This window comes from Myxine glutinosa, chromosome 2, assembly GCF_964187855.1.
Source record: "Myxine glutinosa chromosome 2, kmMyxGlut1.1, whole genome shotgun sequence".
NCBI lineage: Eukaryota > Metazoa > Chordata > Myxini > Myxiniformes > Myxinidae > Myxine > Myxine glutinosa.
Genome location: NC_136262.1, coordinates 139,369,892 through 139,391,393, shown reverse-complemented (window position 1 = coordinate 139,391,393; position 21,502 = coordinate 139,369,892). Strand labels below are relative to the sequence as shown.

At 47.1% G+C, this 21,502-nt stretch overlaps 1 protein-coding gene across 2 annotated transcripts in view; it reads right to left on the bottom strand.

The window, feature by feature from the left end:
• The window catches only part of TRPM7 (transient receptor potential cation channel subfamily M member 7), a 250,871-nt gene that overhangs the window by 210,224 nt on the left and 19,145 nt on the right, over window positions 1-21,502 (bottom strand). The window contains exon 5 of one of the 2 annotated variants that reach the window (XM_078771748.1): window positions 649-773. In XM_078771748.1, coding sequence (XP_078627874.1) covers window positions 649-773 — 125 coding nt within the window. Of the gene's footprint in view, window positions 1-648; window positions 774-21,502 lie in introns of those variants that run through there. The other variant, XM_078771749.1, reaches the window with a different exon arrangement.

Here is a 21,502-nt window from a genome sequence, read left to right as displayed (position 1 = left end):
GGGAAAGGTACGGGTTGGAAGGTGTACAGATCGAGTCAATGGAAGGTGATGGGAAAGGTACGGGTTTGGAAGGTGTACAGATCGAGTCAATGGAAGGTGATGGGAAAGGTACGGGTTGGAAGGTGTACAGATCGAGTCAATGGAAGGTGATGGGAAAGGTACGGGTTGGAAGGTGTACAGATCGAGTCAATGGAAGGTGATGGGAAAGGTACGGGTTGGAAGGTGTACAGATCGAGTCAATGGAAGGTGATGGGAAAGGTACGGGTTGGAAGGTGTACAGATCGAGTCAATGGAAGGTGATGGGAAAGGTACGGGTTGGAAGGTGTACAGATCGAGTCAATGGAAGGTGATGGGAAAGGTACGGGTTGGAAGGTGTACAGATCGAGTCAATGGAAGGTGATGGGAAATGTGCAGGTTGGAAGGTGTACAGATCGAGTCAATGGAAAGTGATGGGCAAGGTACGGGTTGGAAGGTGTACAGATCGAGTCAATGGAAGATGATGGGAAAGGTACGGGTTGGAAGGTGCACAGATCGAGTCAATGGAAGGTGATGGGAAAGGTACGGGTTGGAAGGTGTACAGAGAGAGTCAATGGAAGGTGATGGGAAAGGTACAGGTTGAAAGGTGTACAACAGTACACCATTACTCACATCTTGACCAATGAGATCATTTCGGTTCTCAATGAGTCCCCAAGGTGCTATTCCAATTGTGCAGATTTTCTTGCAGGAACGACTTGAGTGCTCTTTCAGGGCATCGCCCACATGCGTTACGATACCTGCCGTGCACGTGCCAGCTCAATATCCCACTTAAAATAAAGTGTCCTTATGGTGCAGGTAGCAAATCAAATCGTCATTTGTGGTGGCGAAAAGCTCAGATAAATGCCTTTGGATTTGACACACAGGATTTTAAATATGGGGAGTGTCGAATTTAACATCAAAAGCTCTTTACCTGTTGAGCTCTGCAAACAGGTAACCTTAAAACATCACTGTCAGAACTGGTTTCTTCCTCAAGTTCACCACAGTTGTGTGCACAGCTGACCATTTCACGATAACCGAATAAAGTTTAAACCAGTTCCGCTTTTCTTATATTCATTCCAGATACCTCAAAGGTGATGTTCCAATAAAGGTTACATCACAAACGGTCCACATTGCATTTCATTATAGCGAACGCCAACAGGTTTTTAAACAAAGAAACTTCCCTCGGTATTTATCCATCTGCATCTCAACAAGTTTATAAAACTGTTGAAGATTTATTTTTTTTACGTTGAACGATCTTGAATAAAACCCAAAAAGTGTTGTCGAAAATAAAAAGCAAAACCTTTGATGCGTTCACATTTCCTCATCAAATGCAGGCACACGGTATACCTGAGCGACTGCTCTCTTTTTAAAATGTCAAATGGTAACGACATCACTGGCACTGAGAGCAAATGGAAACAGGTCCAACTTAATGTGAACAAAGGTATACAATGCAACAAACTACAAACCATTGACAATGACAAATGTGCGTTTTACCCGGAATGGGAAAAGCAACACAAGCACATGGAAATACTTAATGTGTCTATATATTTATCGCTGCGCTCGCTGCGCTCGCCTCACCAAGCATCGTTACTGAGGGACGGGCTTATTTTAGCTGAGGGTAATGACTGTACCTGAGTTGCTGTGTTGTCATGATTTACACCAATCATAACACAAATTACTTTTTACAATTACAACACTTTGTGTAAACAATTACAACAAAGTTGTGTTTGTGATATTACATTTTTATAGGCAATTTAGGTTGAAGATATAGGTTGAATGTTTTTTTTTCCAAGAAAGAACCCCTCAGCACACACATAGGGGAGGGGTAGGTGCAGACTGGAAGTTTGGGACGATTACACCTCACCACCACGTAATTCAAAACACCTCACCAACAAGTAATTCAAAACACCTCACCACCAAGTAATTTAAAACACCTCACAGCCATAAAACACGAAATTAAAAACACCTCACCACCACAAAATTAAAACACCTCACAGCCATAAAACACGTAATAAAAACATCTCACCACCACGAAATTGAAAACACCTCACAGCCATAAAACACGTAATAAAAACACCTCACAGCCATAAAACACGTAATAACAACACCTCACAGTCATAAACTACCTTTAGAGGCCATTTTTCCCCGCAAAGCGGGGGTTGGCCTTTTTCGGGAACCGTGGTTGTTCCGTGGTTTCAACACAAAGTGTTGAAACACCTCAACACCTCACAGCCATAAAACACGAAATAAAAACACCAAACCACCACAAAATTGAAAACACCTCACAGCCATAAAACACGTAATAAAAACACCTCACCACCACAATATTGAAAACACCTCACAGCCATAAAACACGTAATAAAAACACCTCACCACCACAAAATTAAAAACACCTCACAGCCATAAAACACATAGTAAAAATACCTCATAGCCACAAAATTAAAAACACCTCACCACCACGTCATTTAAAAACACCTCACCACCAAGTAATTCAAAACACCTCACCACCAAGTAATTCAAAACACCTCACCACCACGTAATTCAAGACACCTCATTACCAACTAATTCAAAACACCTCACCACCACGTCATTTAAAAACACCTCACCACCAAGTAATTCAAAACACCTCACCACCATGTAATTATAAATACCTCACCACCACGTAATTCAAAACACCTCACCACTACGTGATTTAAAACACTTCACAACCATGTCATTTAAAAACACACCACCACGTCATTTAAAAACACCTCACCACCACGTCATTTAAAAACACCTCACCACCACGTCATTTAAAAACACCTCACCACCACGTCATTTAAAAACACCTCACAACCACGTCATTGAAAAACACGTCACCACCACGTAATTTAAAAACACCTCACCACCACGTCATTTAAAAACACCTCACCACCACGTCAGTTAAAAACACCTCACCACCATGTGATTTAAAAACGCCTCACCACCACGTCATTTAAAAACACCTCACCACCACATAATTCAAAATACCTCACCACCACGTGACTCAAAACCACCACAACGTTATTAAAAACACTTCACAACCACGGAAACAAAAGTTTGAGGGAGTCGTTAAGTGACAACACAGACTGCCCAGATGTGTAGATATATAGATAAATGACTGTACCCGAGTTGCCGTTTTGTCATGGTTTAAACCAATCATAATTCAAACAATTATTTTGCACAAATGTATTTGTAAGATACGTGATATCACATTTTATACACAATTGAAGTTGAAAAATTTTTTTTTTTCCTGAAAAAATTCCAACAAAAAAAAAATTGGAAACTTTTTCTAAAACAATACCCTTAGGACATACCGACGGGAGAGATATGTGTATACCAGAAGTTTGGTATGATTTCACAAAAGTTTGAGAAAGTAGTTCAGTGACAACACAAGACAAGACACCACATGACAGGACAGGACAGACGCTGGCTGCACAGATATATATATATATATATAGATACACATATATATATATATTGTTGCGGATATGGGATTTGCATCCATCCATATCCGCTTGTAAATATTCCCCTATTTCCTCAATACTTCCCAACTCTCCCCAATCCCCCATTCCATAGTCCCATTTTCTGTAAACAACACTCTGTAGACCCGACCTCCCCCTATTTCCCCCATTAAATGTCGCATCCAGGTCCACCGCATCTCATGTAGACAACTATAGGACATCTTGCTAGTTATTCTTAGTCTATGTCAGTTAAGGATTCGTTTCCATTAATTCTGACCCTTCGTTGCACCAGAATGTGATTGCATGGCACCGTTAGGAAGTTTAGGACCTCCCAATACCTCCCCGCAGCTCTTCCTCACAGTTCTCTTCAGCAGCAACAACAACAACAACAACAACAACAACGAGCGCAGGGAGTGCACGTCCTCACTCCGGCTTGGTTGGTAGGAGTGGTGGAAGGACACCAGGCCTTCCCAACGAGCCGCCATCGGACATGTGCTCGACGGGGTTACCAAACAGGGGCAGAACATGGCAACCTGTCGGCTCCTCGTCAAGGGCGGAGCCCGGTAACCCCCGCACCCAATGGAAGCGGCGGACCGGCCCCAGTTGGGGCGGAACCAACCAGCCGAGGGCGTGTCACTCCCCGTTGAGCATGCGCAGTAGAGAGAGAGGTGACGTCAGATGCGCGCTGAGCTTGAAGCAAGAAAGACGTACCCTCCGAGCGCTGTGAGACCTCTGCCGTTCAGTGAGACCTCCCTGCATCTTTGGACTGTGCTTTATCCTGTCCCCGAGCCAAGGTGCACCTTGTGCCATCGATCTACCTGTCCATTCCTGCCATCAACCCCTGTGTGAGTCTGCCTTGTCCGTTTGTCCGTGGTCTGTCTGGGTATAAATAAGCCTGTATTTAAGTGCCCATCTCTTCTGTGTTCTTTACCTCACTCTACCTTGTAATCTACCCCTTTTCTCCACCACTGTAGTTACACCCTCCTCCGGAGGTCTTGAGAACTGTACCCCCTTGCGTCGTTTCATCTTTCCTAGTCGTCGTGTCTTTTCTATCATTGATTTAGCATAGCGCGATTTGGCCAACGTTATAATCGGGTGTAGCTTGTTAATGGTTCGAACTACGGGTTACTAAACCCGCTCGGTAACCTAAAACCATAGCTCGAACGGCCGTCTCTTCCCTGTCTCACGACCGAGCGTTGCACTCAGGTCCCGGGAAGGCCCATTCCGACTTTCTGGCCCGAATACCCTGGCGGCGCTTCGGGCGGGAGAGAGCGTTGGGACGACCAGGAACGGAGAGTGGTTAGTAGAAGGAACGGCGGGTTGATCTCCGCAGGGCAACGAGGGAAGCCCTCTCCGTTTCCGTAACAATTGGTGTCGGGAGTGGAATTTCGAGTCCCGCACTAAAAATTTTGTGCTTTTTGTGGAAAATTTGGTCAAAATTGGAGCACCCGATATTTAGTTGAAAAATAAAATAAAATAATAAAAAATAAAATTTGAAAGTCGCGCTATGGGAGATCAAGACGGCTGGGTTCCGGTAGAGGAGAGTGAGGCAGGGTCGATCCAGGACCAAATTGAGGGACATGAGGAGAGCGAAGCAGTGAGGGCGGCAGGTTCGCAAAATGGGGGCGCTAGGCATGGGGAAGAGGAGCGCGAACAACAGGTCGGCGCCGCACAGGGGATTGCGGTAGCGGTACCCGTGCCGCCGATGGACATGCAAGTCCTCATGGCGCAAATAGGGGCCCTGTTGGCCCAGAATAGCGAACAATTGGAACAAAGAATGGGCAAGCAATTAAGGGATGACATGGGAAACCAGATCGGGGGTTTAAGGAATGACATGGGGGCCAATAGCCAACGGTTAGAACAAAGGATGGGGTCCAATAGGGAGAAATTGAGGGAGGACATGGGGGCCCAGATCGGAGGGTTAGGGAGTAGATTAGAGGGATTAGGAAACAAATTTGAGGGACTAGACAACAAATTTGAGGGGTTAGACAATAGATTAGGGGAAATACAGGAGGGGTTAACGGGGGTAGAAAACAGAATAGAGCTCAAGAGAGTCAAATGGAAGGGATGAAAAAGGGGTTAGAGGGGTTAGAAAACAGTATGGAAGGCAAATTGAGGGACATGAGGGACCAAGCGGAAAGGGAAGTTAAACAAATGGGGCAGCAGATAGAGGGGGTCAGAATGGGGGTAGAAACTAAATTGGGTGCTCACAGGGAGGAAATGGAGCAGATGAGGGTGGCATCTGGGCAGGAGATGCAAGTGATGGGAGGGGAGATCAGAAGAGGTGTGAGTGAGGAGGTCGGAGGAGTGCGCGAGGAGGTGAGGCACTGTGAGGAGCGCATGGAGAAGGAGGTGAGAAAGGGGACTGTAAAATTGCAAGGTGGTATAGAGGAGTTGACGCTGGGAGTAGAACAGCTGACAGTGGGACAAAAGGAGTTGAGGGACCAGGTAAAGAAGAACACAGCGGTAATAGAGGGTTTAAAATCAACACAGAAGGAGATGAAAAAGGACGTAGGGGTAATTAAAAAAGAGTGTCAGACGGTACATGAGGACCTGACGAGGAAAATGAACGAGGTGGTGGAGGTGATGGAGGTTAAAGAGCGGGAGGTGCGGGAGCACATATAAAAAAATAAGGTGGAGTTAGAGGAAGAACTTATGGGGGTGCACGAGGAGATGAAGGAGGTGAAGCAGAAATTAGAAGAAGTGGAAGAAGGGGTGAGCGAAATTAAGAAGCGACGGAGAGGGGATAAGAAAGAGATAAAAGAGGCAGTAAAAGAATTGGTCCAAAGTCTGTGTTCGGATCGTGATGATGTGCTCATTAACCGGATGAGGGATTCGCAGGTGATGGAGGAGAAGCGAAGAGAAAGAGGACCCGGTGTAAGTGGTGACCAATATGGTCGTGCGTATGATGCGCCAGGTGATTTAATAAGCTTGGGGGTCGAGATGGACCCGGACGTTCGTGAGAGGCCAAGAGTGAGGTGTATGGCTGGTCCGGAGTGTATGGAACGAGGGTGCGAGCGAGGGGGTCCGGTGATGGGAGAGGTGCGAGGTGTGAGTGAGCAAGGTTGTGGTGGTATGGAATGGGTAGCGGGTTGCGGAAGCGTGACCCATGCATCGACACCAACAGGGGTAGTTTTTAGAGGGACAGGGGAGGCACGGGAGCCCCTTGGGGGTAATGTACTGTGGGGGCCCGGCCGGTTCGGCCCTGCGCTGACACCGCAAGGGGCGACGCACGGGGTCCGGCAGGCGGGCAATGACTCACATACGAGGTGGTCCCACAAGGTCCCACTCGCGCCGTATGACGGCAAGAGTGATCTACAAGCGTACCTGGCGCAGGTTTGCACCCGCCGAGGGTCACCGGCATTGAGAGAGCATTGCGGATGAGTGTCATGGTGAGTAGTGAGTGTTGTGGATCAGCGCGAATGCGCTTGGGGGAGAGAAGGGTGCAGGCGGCACCAAGTATGAGAGCACAGGTGTGCAAGTACAGGTGTGTGGAATATATGGAGCAGAGAATGAGTGGTGTGGAGAGAGTTGGAGTAAGTGGTACGGAGTGGTGTGCATGGTGCGAAGGTGTGGATGGGGGAAGAGTGGACCCCTTTCACGAGTACCCGGGGAGGGTAGTTTATAGAGTAGTTAGAAGGTATAGGTAAATTGTGGTTGGATATTGGCATTTGTGGTGCGGTTGCAGAATGGTATTGTGGATGGGTGCATTGGTGTGGTGAAATTGGCTGGTCGTGTGGCCTGTTAGTATGAGTGTGAATGGTTGGGCACTCCGCCACTGTTAGATGTCGGCCAGGTGAGGCCGCAGGTGGGCTCTGGGAGCCGTTAGTGTCAGTGGGTGCCTGAGGATCCCGGGTGTGGATCGGGCAGCCCGTGCCAGAGAGGGCACCGAGGGGGTGAGAGTGCGAGAGGGCCTTCCCCAGTTCGTTAGGTTAGGGTGAGGAGCAGGTGAGCTCGGTAGGCAACAACAGTGGTGGAGGTGTGCAGGTGGGCGGACCTGCTGGGAGCGTCACACGACCCAGCCACCGAAATTGTGCAGGAGCACCGAGTGTTGAATCGGGGAGTGAGACCCAAATTGATGGTGTGCACCACAGATGGTCAATGGGATTTTGGTTCTTCGAACCACATAGAGTAATGAGGGCCAATGGTTTGGCAGGAGAAAGACCCCGGGTAATGTAAAGTTGTTAAAGTCATTTAGGAAATAGTTAGGATTGATGAACCTGTCGCACCATACGCAGCCACTTACCTGAGGTGATGATGATGACTCCACACCTGTGTTTTCTTTGTTTTGTGTTGTGTTGCAGGAAATGAGAATTGCTGTTTGGATTTGTGAGACGCATCACGACGTGGATGAGACATTGGGGTGATTCCATCTCTCCCTCCTTAGGAAGGACTGATGATGAATTGGTGATGGCAAATTTTGATGTTGAGTTGGAGATGGCAAATTTTGATGAGAGTTGGAAATGGCAAATTTGATTGGTTAGGAGGGAGAGAAGACAAATTTGGTTTATGGGAGGAACGGGGAAGACAGTAGGGACGTTTGTTGATGTGTAAAGTAGATGTTTATGTGTAGTGTTGTGTTTTGTGGATACAGTAAGGGGTAAGGGAGGGGCAATGTAGGTTACCTGGTGGGGGGGGGGGGCGTACGGTAGGAACATACCTGTCTCACCTGGTTCCCATGTGCCCCCATTGCGTGCACTTTTGCGCCCTTACCACCTTACTCACCTGTCTTCTTTTGTCTCCCACCTCCGAGGATCTGGCTTTGGGGCGGAGAGAGAGGAGAGAGAGGTGCTGGCTCCGCAGTTGTGGGCCTGTACTTCCGCTGCTTGCTGCCTGGATCGGTACACCATATGGACTGCAATTTTTGTGGCCGCCCACAATGGACCGCAGTTCTTTTGCGGTCAAGCACCACCCGTTGATGGACCTCTGGGTCAACGTGGCACCTATGCCATACAGGTGAACCACTTTTAGTTGGCCCCCCTGACGGCCACAATTAAGAAATGGACGCGGTTGGTGCCTTTCTTTATTTCTAAATAGGCCAGAAGCCAGAAGGCCAAGTGCACTCCATGAAGACAAGACCAGCGGCCGAACATCGGCCGGCTGCGACACCACCGGTGACCATGGACACTTGATTGTGCATTTTTATTGAACACTTTATTGGTGCACCGGATGGTGCTGACTGTGCATAATGGGGTGGTGCTTTTGGTGCTTGGAAGGGGTGCTCTGCACATTATTAAAGGCCGTAGGGCCACAGGGCACTCGTGGGTTGGTGTATCGATGCTGGCATGCGTGCTCTCCCAATGCATAACATCTGCATGTGTTCTTCAAAGAACAGGTCCTGGATCGTAGTGTAAATATCAGTATAGTCTTGTATAAATGATGCTCCCTACCGGCTGTATGTTTAGTTTGAGGATGCTTTCCGCGATTCGGTTATCCTGTGGGTGTGTTTCTGTTAGGAGAAGGGTGCAACGTCGCAGGGGGGACATATTTACTCATTTGTGAACATCTGTAAAACTGTCGCACTCAGGGTTGAGTTAATAGTAGAGGGAACTACATCTGAGTGCCACACTAAAGTAGGTAAAAATTTACGAGGTCGAGAAGGGTGCAGTGTTGCGGATATGGGATTTGCATCCATCCATATCCGCTTGTAAATATTCCCCTATTTCCTCAATACTTCCCAACTCTCCCCAATCCCCCATTCCCTAGTCCCATTTTCTGTAAACAACACTCTGTAGACCCGACCTCCCCCTATTTCCCCCATTAAATGTCGCATCCAGGTCCACCGCATCTCATGTAGACAACTATAGGACATCTTGCTAGTTATTCTTAGTCTATGTCAGTTAAGGATTCGTTTCCATTAATTCTGACCCTTCGTTGCACCAGAATGTGATTGTATGGCACCGTTAGGAAGTTTAGGACCTCCCAATGCCTCCCCGCAGCTCTTCCTCACAGTTCTCTTCAGCAGCAACAACAACAACAACAACAACAACGAGCGCAGGGAGTGCGCGTCCTCACTCCGGCTTGGTTGGTAGGAGTGGTGGAAGGACACCAGGCCTTCCCAACGAGCCGCCATCGGACATGTGCTCGACGGGGTTACCAAACAGGGGCAGAACATGGTTCCCTGTCGGCTCCTCGTCAAGGGCGGAGCCCGGTAACCCCCGCACCCAATGGAAGCGGCGGACCAGCCCCAATTGGGGCGGAACCAACCAGCCGAGGGCGTGTCACTCCCCGTTGAGCATGCGCAGTAGAGAGAGAGGTGACGTCAGATGCGCGCTGAGCTTGAAGCAAGAAAGACGTACCCTTCGAGCGCTGCGAGACCTCTGCCGTTCAGTGAGACCTCCCTGCATCTTTGGACTGTGCTTTATCCTGTCCCCGAGCCAAGGTGCACCTTGTGCCATCGATCTACCTGTCCATTCCTGCCATCAACCCCTGTGTGAGTCTGCCTTGTCCGTTTGTCCGTGGTCTGTCTGGGTATAAATAAGCCTGTATTTAAGTGCCCATCTCTTCTGTGTTCTTTACCTCACTCTACCTTGTAATCTACCCCTTTTCTCCACCACTGTAGTTACACCCTCCTCCGGAGGTCTTTGAGAACTGTACCCCCTTGCGTCGTTTCATCTTTCCTAGTCGTCGTGTCTTTTCTATCATTGATTTAGCATAGCGCGATTTGGCCAACGTTATAATCGGGTGTAGCTTGTTAATGGTTCGAACTACGGGTTACTAAACCCGCTCGGTAACCTAAAACCGTAGCTCGAACGGCCGTCTCTTCCCTGTCTCACGACCGAGCGTTGCACTCAGGTCCCGGGAAGGCCCATTCCGACTTTCTGGCCCGAATACCCTGGCGGCGCTGCGGGCGGGAGAGAGCGTTGGGACGACCAGGAACGGAGAGTGGTTAGTAGAAGGAACGGCGGGTTGATCTCCGCAGGGCAACGAGGGAAGCCCTCTCCGTTTCCGTAACAATATATATATTTACTTTTTCTGTAAATATGTACTTACTTAAATGTACTTACTTTTTCCACATGTGAAATTTGCATTTATGATAATTTAAATTATACAATGGACTACAAAATGTAAATGATTCATGATATTTGTTATATTGTTGCGGATATGAGGACTGTATTTTTTTTATTGTGTGCTTTATTATTACTAGGGCATGCCCGTACTATATATATATAGGACGTGCCCGTAAGTGCGTGATGTTACCGTACAATGAATGTATCGTCCCGACGCCGCAGCTCGGATGGCGCTGCAGTTAATCGGGCCCCCAAATTCCTCATCGACGATAACTAAACAATATATTATATGAATCGCACCGTACATACCTCCTTCTAGATCTTGTTCTTGTCTTGATATACTCATTCAGGCTCACTCTATCACGACTGAGTCCTCCCAGCTCCTCCAAATGGCGCCCGCTCGCCGCTACGTAAGTCCGGAAGTGACGTCCTCATTTGACTGTCCGGAAGGTCGCATATCGCAGGAAAGCGAAAGAATCGCAAATTAGTTTTAATTAGTTTTAAAACATCGTTTAACGGCAACATAGTTTGCCGACGGGAAATAAATGAATACGCTCTCAAATGTGCCATCCGAGGCAGAGTGTGTTCGCCACGTTCGGCACACGTGATAGCTCGCTGCTCTCTGATTGGTTGAATCGTTTTTTGGACATAGCTCGGTAAGTAATTGTCCGATTAATATGAAACCTTGAAAAGGCACATCCTCGGGTCCCCAGCAATATACCTGGCAAGTTTCAAGTATATCGGACCGGTAGTTGTCGAGAAACAGCGGTCACAGACATACAAACAAACAAACAAACGTACAAACAAACATACACACAGAGATTAGTGGAATTATAGATAGATTATTGTTAATTCTGCGCCTCCTGCCTCCGGAGTTGTGTAAAGATAAAAAGGGCGTCTCGGTAGTTATTCCATAAACACCACATTGCAGGACCCGATAAAACCCTTGTTCAGTAGCTTATATCTTATTATGTGTCTTAGGGTAAGGCTGTGTCTCCCATTAATTTAAATACTCCTTTGCACCAAGCGAAATAAGAATAGGTCCCCTTTCAATTCATTTCAATGGCCAACTGCATTTTGGGCGGTTTTCTTCAACCACCATTGGCCACGAGGCAGGGTTGGGGAAGAAAGGCGTGTCTCCACCTCGTCATAGAGGGGAGGAGTGAGCCAGCCCCGAACAACCAACCGAGCACGAGGGGTTTGGTTTGAGAGGGCGGAGGAAGAGCGTTTGGGGGAGGTTCGCAAAGGTTGAGGGGCGGGGCCTATATAACCCGCCGCGGGGGCGTTCCCCAAGCAGATGAGCTTTTACAGAGGAGAGACGAGTACAAAGGAAAGAGCTGGGTCGTCAGAGCAAGAGCGAAAAGAGAGGTCCATGACAAGAGCTGAGTTGGGCGTCAGGGGTGGTCAGTGGTTGCGTTGAGTGGTTGCGTTGGAGAAAGAGTGGTTGGACAAAAGAAAGGGAGAGGAGAGAACCCGTCACGCCAGACCCCCCACCAGCGCGTCGGCTCCGACCGTGATCCGACCCGTGATCCGACCCGTTATCCCGCGCACACGACAGGATCGGTGGCATCAGCGGCCGTCGAGGTCCAGCCCGACGTCCCGTGCGGGATCAAGCTCCAGCCAGCTCCGTGCCGTCCTCCCCCTCCAGCCACACACCTCCTTCCAGCCAATCCACTCTGCAATTCCCCGTGTGAGTCAGTGTCTTTGTTTGTTCTGTCCTGGGTAGGTAATTAAGCTTGTATAAGGAATTCCCTGTGTCTCTAAAAGCTTCTGTATATTATTTTATTATCTTTCCTTCTCCTTGGTTATTTTGAGCCTGTAAATAGTAAATAAATTTAGTAGTATTTTCAACCCTTTTCTCGTCTTCTTATTCCTTTTCCTCTTTGCATTCGTAGTCTTAGTCTTTTCCCGATTGAGTAGCTGTGGCGCGATACGGCCAACGTTCAGGGTGAATCGGGTTTTAGTCGGGGAATAACTGTTCGGACGCGGTTACACCACCGCTCGGTAAAAAATAACATCTAATCCGTGGACCGTAACAATATTATATCACCTTTATCTAACAATATTGTTGAAATGAAGATCAAATAGCTGCATGTTGAAATAGTCAAAACTTTACATGGGGTGTCCTTACTTTTTCACGTGTGTGTGTGTGTGTGCGTGTGCGTATGTGTGTGTGTATATATATATTACATGGGGAGCCATACAAATATATATATATATGCACACACACACACACACACACACACACACACACACACACACACACACACACACACACACACACACACACACACACACACACACACACACACACACACACACAACATACAGATGGCATTTAATATGGAATTTTTTTTTTCCTCGACTTGGGTTTACTTAACTCAGTATGTCAATCTGGTGTGTTTCTTTTACACTTTGGTGATTTATTTGTTGAAAGAACCATGTCACTGATTGTCTGTCGCAGCAAGAAGTCAACAACAGGATTATATCACAGGTGGCATGGCAAAATGTACGGACAGGTGCATTTGATGTTTGGCTTCACAGTCGGGTATACAAGGGTTGTTGCGTTCTGTATTAGTGGAAAACAACTGCTGCACGTCTCCAAAAGTTATTACCGCTTCCTCTGGAGATGATCCGTCAACTCCACAATGCTGTTTGTCATGGAGTGGTGGCTTTACGAAATTACGGCATGAAACAGCGTGCTATTGCTCGGCAGTATGGCATCACTCAAGGTCAGGTGTCAAAGATCCTGAAATGAAATGCTCAGAGGGGTGTCCCTACTCCAATACCGAGGCCAGGACGTCCCCGCAGATTCGCAGAACCACAAGGAGGGATGATAGCCAGCTGCACCGGTTAGTCCGCAATGGCCGTACCAAGTCAGCTAATCGGCTTAGGGCTGAGTGGCAGCAACTGACAAATGCGCCTGTATCCAGAAGGCTAGTCAACCAACGACTGGTTCAAGCAGGCTATCGTGCCAGGCGTCCCCTGAGAAAGCCACGCCTGAACAGAAAACACCACCAGCGCCGATTGCAGTGGGCTAGAGAGCACCGTCAATGGCAGCCAGGACACTGGAATCACATGATCTTCAGTGACAAGTCTAGATTTCTGGTCTATCGTCAAGATGGCCGCGTCCGAGTGTGCAGACAAGTGCATGAAGCCTACAACAAAGATTGTATAGTGCCAAGAGTCCAAGCTGGAGGTGGTGGGGTGACCGTTTGGGCTGCTTTTCATGCAGGGGGCAAAACTGACCTGGTTGTTCTGAATGGAAACCTGAACAAGTTCAAGTACAGGGCCATTCTGGAAGAAAATGCTTCCATTTGCTCGTGTAGCCTTTCAAGGAAACTTTGTCTTCCAAGATGACATTGCACCGCCTCATCATGCTTGCATGATCCAACACTTTCTTGCTGACCATGGTGTAGAGCATATGGAGTGGCCTTCCATGTCCCCGGATATGAATCCGATAGAGAACTTGTGGGCAGAATTAACGCGTCAAATCGACCACTTGGACCAGCAGCCGACCTCTGTGCATGAATTGCAGCAGGCTATTGTCACTGCATGGCAAGCGATTCCTGTCCAAACCTTAGCAAATCTCGTGAACAGCATGCCTCAACGTGTATGTGCTCTCCTGAATGCTCGTGGGGGTTACACGAAGTACTGAACTGTAATTTTACTGTCCATAATCCCAGTCGTAATGTAACTTTTGTTTTTGTTAAAAAAATTTTTGGCTAATGTGCAAAATAAAGAGATACTTCTGGAAAACGTACAGAAGTTTAACACAGCACTGTCCATGAATTGAGTTCGATATCAGTTTACATCACTTTCAAGGATCAATTTATTAGTTTCGAAATGTCAAATGTGGTTTTTGTTTCTTTTAAAGGTCACATTAACAAAATCTAGAATAATTTCAACATAATTCCAATTAACTTTTGGTTCTAAGACATCTTGAAAAGTACGTTCACCCCCACAAAAAAATATATTCCGTATTAAATGCCAAGTCTGTATATATACATATATATATACATATATATATATATATATACATATATATATACACATATATATATACACATATATATATATACACATATATATATACATATATATATACACATATATATATACATATATATATACACATATATATATACATATATATATACACATATATATATACACATATATATATATATATATATATATATATATATATATATATATATATATATATATATATATGTATATATATGTATATATATATATATTGTTGCGGCTTTGTGAAGAGAGGATAACCCCCTCGTAGGTAGCCACACCACAACATGTAGCCTCGCTGTAGTTCAGTAATTTCGTAGTAAATTGTAAGGGTAGTCTCCTTTCCTGTGTTAGTTTTGCGTTGAGCAGGCCAGTGAGTAGGCCTCAATTGGGCTAGAATGCCATGTGCTCGGCCTGGAACAGGTCTGGCAAGGCCGAAGGGAGGAGCTGCAGGGGGAGTGGCCGGTAAGCAGCGAGCGCCAATCAGAGCTCGAGGGGAGTGGCTCACCACGGCAACGAGAGGAGGGGCATGGAACATTCGGGTAAGGCCGGGGAGGGGCCATATAAGATCCTGCCCCGAGCCCCCCAGGTGAGTCGCCCAGCCCCTGAGCAGAGAAAGCGAGTCGGAGAGTCAGAGGCGGTCAGTCCAGAGTCGGAGAGGGAGTGCCCTCGTGAGTCGGTCAGAACGGCAACGAGAGAGAGTGCGTCAGAGCTGTTGTCCCACCGCAAGTGGATTGAGTCACTTGTTATAGCCGCTGTACACGAACATTCCCCGTGCCCTGCGGCTGTATTAATCGCGCGGTGTGAAGACGATCCATCCCGGAGCCACTTACGCCGACGACCCTCCTACCTGGGCTCCCTGCATACGTGCCATGACGACCAGAGGGCCATGCCGGGCGAGCTGTCCGGGAGCGACCGACGGCAAGGCGCTTTTGGCGCGTGAACTTGCTCTTCCTCCTTTTCCCCGCGTGAGTGAGTGGGCCCTTTGTCTGGGCTTTAATTAAGACTGCTTAAGTGCCTGCTCTGTGTCCCTTCCCTTTATTTGGATCATTGTCATATTTATTTTATTTTATTTCTGCTTCACTAACTTTCACTCACTCACCGCAGGCAGGTAGGTGGTCTTTCCGTCTTCTCCCGACTTCTCTCTGGCCTTGCCCCCCCAGCTCTCTCTGAGCTCTGTCCCGCAAATATTCCTACAGGTCGCACACGATCTGGCTGCAACCCTCTTATGGTTAAACTGCCAAAATCAACTCTCTGCTCACCTTCACTCCTCTTTTCTCCCACCTCTGGAACAAATTCCCTCACTCTCTTCAATCCCACTCCACCCTCTAGGTCTTTAAATCAGCTGTTCACCACCATCTCTTATCTTCCCCCATCCATAACCTTGATCTTTTCTACCCCCTCTAATTTCACCCCAATTCCACTTTTTTGAAATACCAACTTCTGTCCTGGAAGTCCTTGGTGTCCTTGTGTTTTATACTTCTAAGAATCACCATGTGATCACCTTCTAAGGAGAAGGATCACCATGTAGTGTTAGATCTTCAAAGCGTTGCATCACCTATTCGGCGATGATCCCTGAGATGTGTGAGCCAATCGGGGTTCCTTCATGTTGATGATATATGGTGTTGTCGAATACAAAGTACGTTGATTTGAGGCAGAGTTGAATGAGTGTCATGAGATGACCAGAGTTGAGGCAGCTGTTGCTCGCTAGTTCTTGGTCATTGGTGATGTATTGTTCTAATGCCCCCATTCCACTTATGCCGATTGGCCCCGATTAGCCCCGATCTCCAGGTCGGGAGCGATCGGGACACTTTGGGAAAAAACTGGTCATCTACGCTGTATCTACGTCCTAAGTACGCTCCGATTACGATCACTACGCTGTAACCACGCTCATCGTGGGTCGATCGGGTCCCTGAAGACCCGATCGAAGCCGTTTAGAGCCGCTGTGTTCCCGCTCGCGTACGCTGTAACCACGCTGCATTCGTGATTGCCGCCGCTCTGACACGATGCATTCCCGATCGCCGCCGATCTAAAACTGATCCAACGCCGATGCTGCCGATCTATTGCCGTTTCAACTACGTCATTCCCGACCAAACCGATCTAACTACGCTCTATTCCCGTCTTTAAGCCGACTAAAAAGCAGATTTCAGGTCCCGATCCGTATAAATAGGGCCCGATTTGCTTGCCGATCATCAGTATCGTCGAAGACAGCCATGGATCAACATCAGAGAAATGGCCGTCTGCAGCTCGCTCTACTTCTCCAACAATATGCAATTAATGAAAGAAGAGCTGCTCAAGTGAGAAGAAGAATGAGAAGAAGAAGAAGAGCCCCTCAGTTCTGGGTCCGGCCATGGTTGACAGAAGGGTTGAGGGGATGAAAATGCATTGCAAAATGAAAGGTCTTCAAAATAAAAGCTAAAAATTTGACAAGTTTTTGCTGGGTAGAGGGGATCAAAGTTTGCATTCACTTAATTAAAAGGTCATAAAATTAAAAGCGGTAAAATTGATCATTAATAATATTTATTTAACTTGTACCGCTTTTAATTTTAGACCATGGGGTTATTGGGCAATGCAATTTGGCTCATGCAGTTATCAATTCCACTTAACAACGTTGACAAAAAGTGTCGTGTCGAAATACTTGATCGGGTGAGGCCGATGCAATCCGGACCGACTTATATACAGCGGCTTTGATCGGCATTGGAGCGGGACGGATAGGTAACGATCGTCGTCGAAACGGCACAAGATAATCCTCCCGCTGCAACGACGCTGTAATCACGATCAAGCCGTTCTAACTACGATCAGGCCGTTCTAACTACGATCATTCCGATGGACTACGTTGCATTCACGCTGTAATCACGATCAGTCCCGCTATTTCAGATCGGGATGGAAATTTTAAACATGTTTAAAAAATCGCCCCGATCTATTTTTTTGTCCCGATCGACAAAGATCGAAGACGTTCCGTTTACGATCATGCCGATTGATCCCGTTCCAAATAGGATCGTTCCCGTTGTGCAGATCGGGGTCGATCGGCATAAGTGGAATGGGGGTATTAGGTCTACGTTGCTAATTCGACGGGTATGGATGTAAATAATGAAACCACATCGAATGAAATCATTATTTCACCACTCTCTCGGGTGATGACTCTCACTTAACACATTCAGCACACAATGTAAAGAACGGCAAAGATTTTATCAACCGAATCAGAAATGTCCACATCGAGACCCCGATTTTGAGTAAGACGACAAGACAGGTTGTAATTGGTTGCGGCACACACACACACACACACACACACACACACACACACACACACACACACACACACACACACACACACACACACACACACACACACACACACACACACACACACACACATTGGCACAGGATCTTTGAGAGTGAACCGCGAGATTGTCGAGGCCTGGTACTCTGATAAAAACTCCATCCACCGACATCGACTTCCACCCCACATACAAAGCACCACGCAATCAATTACAACGTCAACAAGCGTTACGCCTAGGTCCCCCGTCGGTGAAGTGATGCGAGTTGACAACGTGGAAGACGCAGAAAACATGCTATGATATGATATTTCACTCACAAGGTTCAGACATACATGGAGGCGGCCATCTTGGATTTTGACGTGGCCACCCAATTTTCAATAGCGTTCTTCCATATGCCTAGATACACCCACACACCAGATTAGAAGTTGGTACTTCGCTTATTTTTTAAGATATTCCGCTCACAAGTTTCAGACATATATATGGTGGCGGCCATCTTGGATTTTGACGTGGCGACCCAATTTACAATAGCGTTCTTCCTTATGCCGAGATACACCCACACACCAAACTAGAAGTTGGTACTTCACTTATTTTTCAAGATATTCATCTCAAGGTTCAGACATACATGGCGGCGGCCATCTTGGATTTTGACATGGCGACACAATTTTAAACAGCGTTCTTCCTTGTGCCGAGATACACCCACACACCAGATTAGCAGTTGGTACTTCGCTTATTTTTCGAGAGATTTCGCTCACAAGTTTCAGACATATATATGGTGGCGGCCATCTTTGATTTTGACGTGGCGACCCAATTTTCAATAGCGTTCTTCCTTATGCCTAGATACACCCACACACCAGATGAGAAGTTGGTACTTCGCTTATTTTTCAAGATATTCATCTCACAAGGTTAAGCCATACATGGCATCAGACATACATGGCGGCGGCCATCTTGGATTTTGACGTGGGTTGCACCCACACACCAAATTCGAATGCAGTCCTTCGCTTACGCACGCACGCACGCACGGACACACGGACGGAGGGGAAAGCCATAGTCCCCCTTTCGCTACGCTGTGCGACGAGGGACAAAAACGGCAGGGTCATTTGAATGCAGGGAATCCCTGTGATTGGCAAGGACTTGGACAAATCCATCATGTGAACGTCCACCAATGGAACTTAACGGTTAACACCACACTCAACGCCTCTGAGGAAGAGAACTAGTTTGTTCCTGAAACGTCTTGCTATTAATAAAGAATTTTTAATTATTTTACTGCTCAGTGTGTTGTCATTTACAATATCTATATTCTATATATATATATATCTATATATCTATATACATACATATACACACACACACACACACACACACACACAAACACACACACACACATATATATATCCAAATATATGTGCAGTTCTCCAGCTTTCAATGAGCGCAAGTAATGACGTCACTGCCATGTACATACGCTCTGCCTGTCAAGCTCTCAAGAGAACCCTCTGACAGAGCAGAATTTTGATCTTAGTTCAGATACTGTCATAGGTGTATGTAAAACTCACAGTTACCCGTTAATACTCAGTCACAGTTACCACGTCAAAAAGGTAACTGTCATCAATCTACGTGTGTGCGTGTATATATAAAACACAGTTTGTGCATGTGTGCGTGCGTGCGTGCGTGTAATGTTACCGATAGACTCCGAAACAGAGAGGCTCACGTGCTTGATATTTGGCATAGACATGGCCATTGAGCCTGGGATGAACATCGCCGAAACAATATTTGACGAGATCCATATTTTTTATTCATATTTACCTCAGCGCATTTCAGCGAAGTACCCGCTAATCTCAGCCAGTGCGAGCAGCTCGCTGATTCGCTCAGAGCGATCACGTGATGTTCCATCCCGTCACACGTCACACGTTTGCACGTAATTCAGGGCGAAAAGCCATTGCGTTTTTTCACCTTTATGCGACCGTGTTTTGTGTCGATTTTGTGCGATATGAATTAAATTTTAATTCATATTTCGTGTTTACGAATTCGAATACGAAGGATTTCCCCTTTCGATTTCGAATACGAATCGAATACGAGCTTGAGTCGAGAGGGCGAATGTACGGGTTGGGAATGTGCGGGTCTCCCTTCCCCCGCCTGGCAACGCCGGTACTGGACGGCGTGGGTCACAGGATCGGTGAGTCTCCAAAATCCGCTTCGTGCTCTTTCGAAGATGCAGGACGATGTCGCGATTGTTGTGCTGCTCTCCGACCATGAGCACTGCAACGTCATTGTTGACTGGCCCTCCCCCTTCCCCCTCCCTCCCCCCCTACCCCTTCTCCCCTCTCCTTTGCGCCCCTCCCTCTCGCCCCTCCCCCTCGCCCCTCCCCCTCCCATCCATCCCCCCTCCCCCTCCCCCCTCCACCATCTTCTCCCCTCTCCCCCTCCCCCTCTTCTCCCCCTCCCCCCCCCTCTCCTCCCCCCCCCCTCTTCTCCCCTCCCCTCCCCCTCCCCACCATCTTCTACCCTCTCCCCCTCCCCCTCTTCTCCCCTCCCCCCCCCCCCTCTTCTCCCCTCCCTCCCCCTCCCCTCCCGGCAATGCTGGGTACTTCGGCTAGTGTATACACACACACACACACACACACACACACACACACACACACACACACACACACACACACACACACACACACACACACACACACACACACACACACACACACACACACACACACACACTAGCTGAAAGCACCCGGCGTTGCCCGGGTTCTTTTTGAATGCATTTACTACTATAATTCAGCTTTTACTCGTGGCCGTAGAAGATTGACTACTATAATTAAGCTCAGCTTTTAATTGCGAAATGGGCCCAGCCCGGCCGATGCGGCTGATGCGGCCTCGCCACCAAGCCTATATATAACCTTCCCGGGGCCTGTCCCGACATTTTTAGTTCTTTTTGAATGAATTTACTACCATAATTCAGCTTTTACTCGCGGCCGTAGAAGATTGACTACTATAATTCAGCTCAGCTTTTAATTGCGAAATGGGCCCGGCCCGGCCGAAGCGGCCTCACCCGGCCTCACCACCTAGCCTATAACCTATAACCTTCCCGGGTCCCGTCCCGACATTTTTTTGCATTTGAGGTTTCCTCCTATCTTTCACCGTTCAGGAGATTAGCTTGCGCAGACATACAAACAAAAACTTTCTTTTATAATATAAGAGAGAAGAGAGAAGAGAAGAGAGAAGAGATATATATATGCACATGCACGCACACACGCACACACACACACACACACACACACACACACACACACACACACACACACACACACACACACACACACACACACACACACACACACACACACACACACACACCAAAATAAGAACATAACTTTAAGATTTGGTATGCTAATGAACTAATTTTGTTTATCTTTTTGTTGAGTTTTTTGGCAATTCAATGTTCGAAGGTTTCACGATAAATAAATAAAAGAAAATACAAACATTTGTTCACCACTACATTTCTGGATGATTTTAACGAAATATTAACAGGTAGAAGAATTTACAACCTTCAAACTGAAATTCATGCATATTCTTCCTTTATGGAAAAATCTACAAAATGGCTAACAATAAATGAATACCACAGGGGAAGAAAACAAACGTGTAATTTACAAGAGATTTGTATACTTATTGCAAAAGGCCTGAGAGATAAAACATT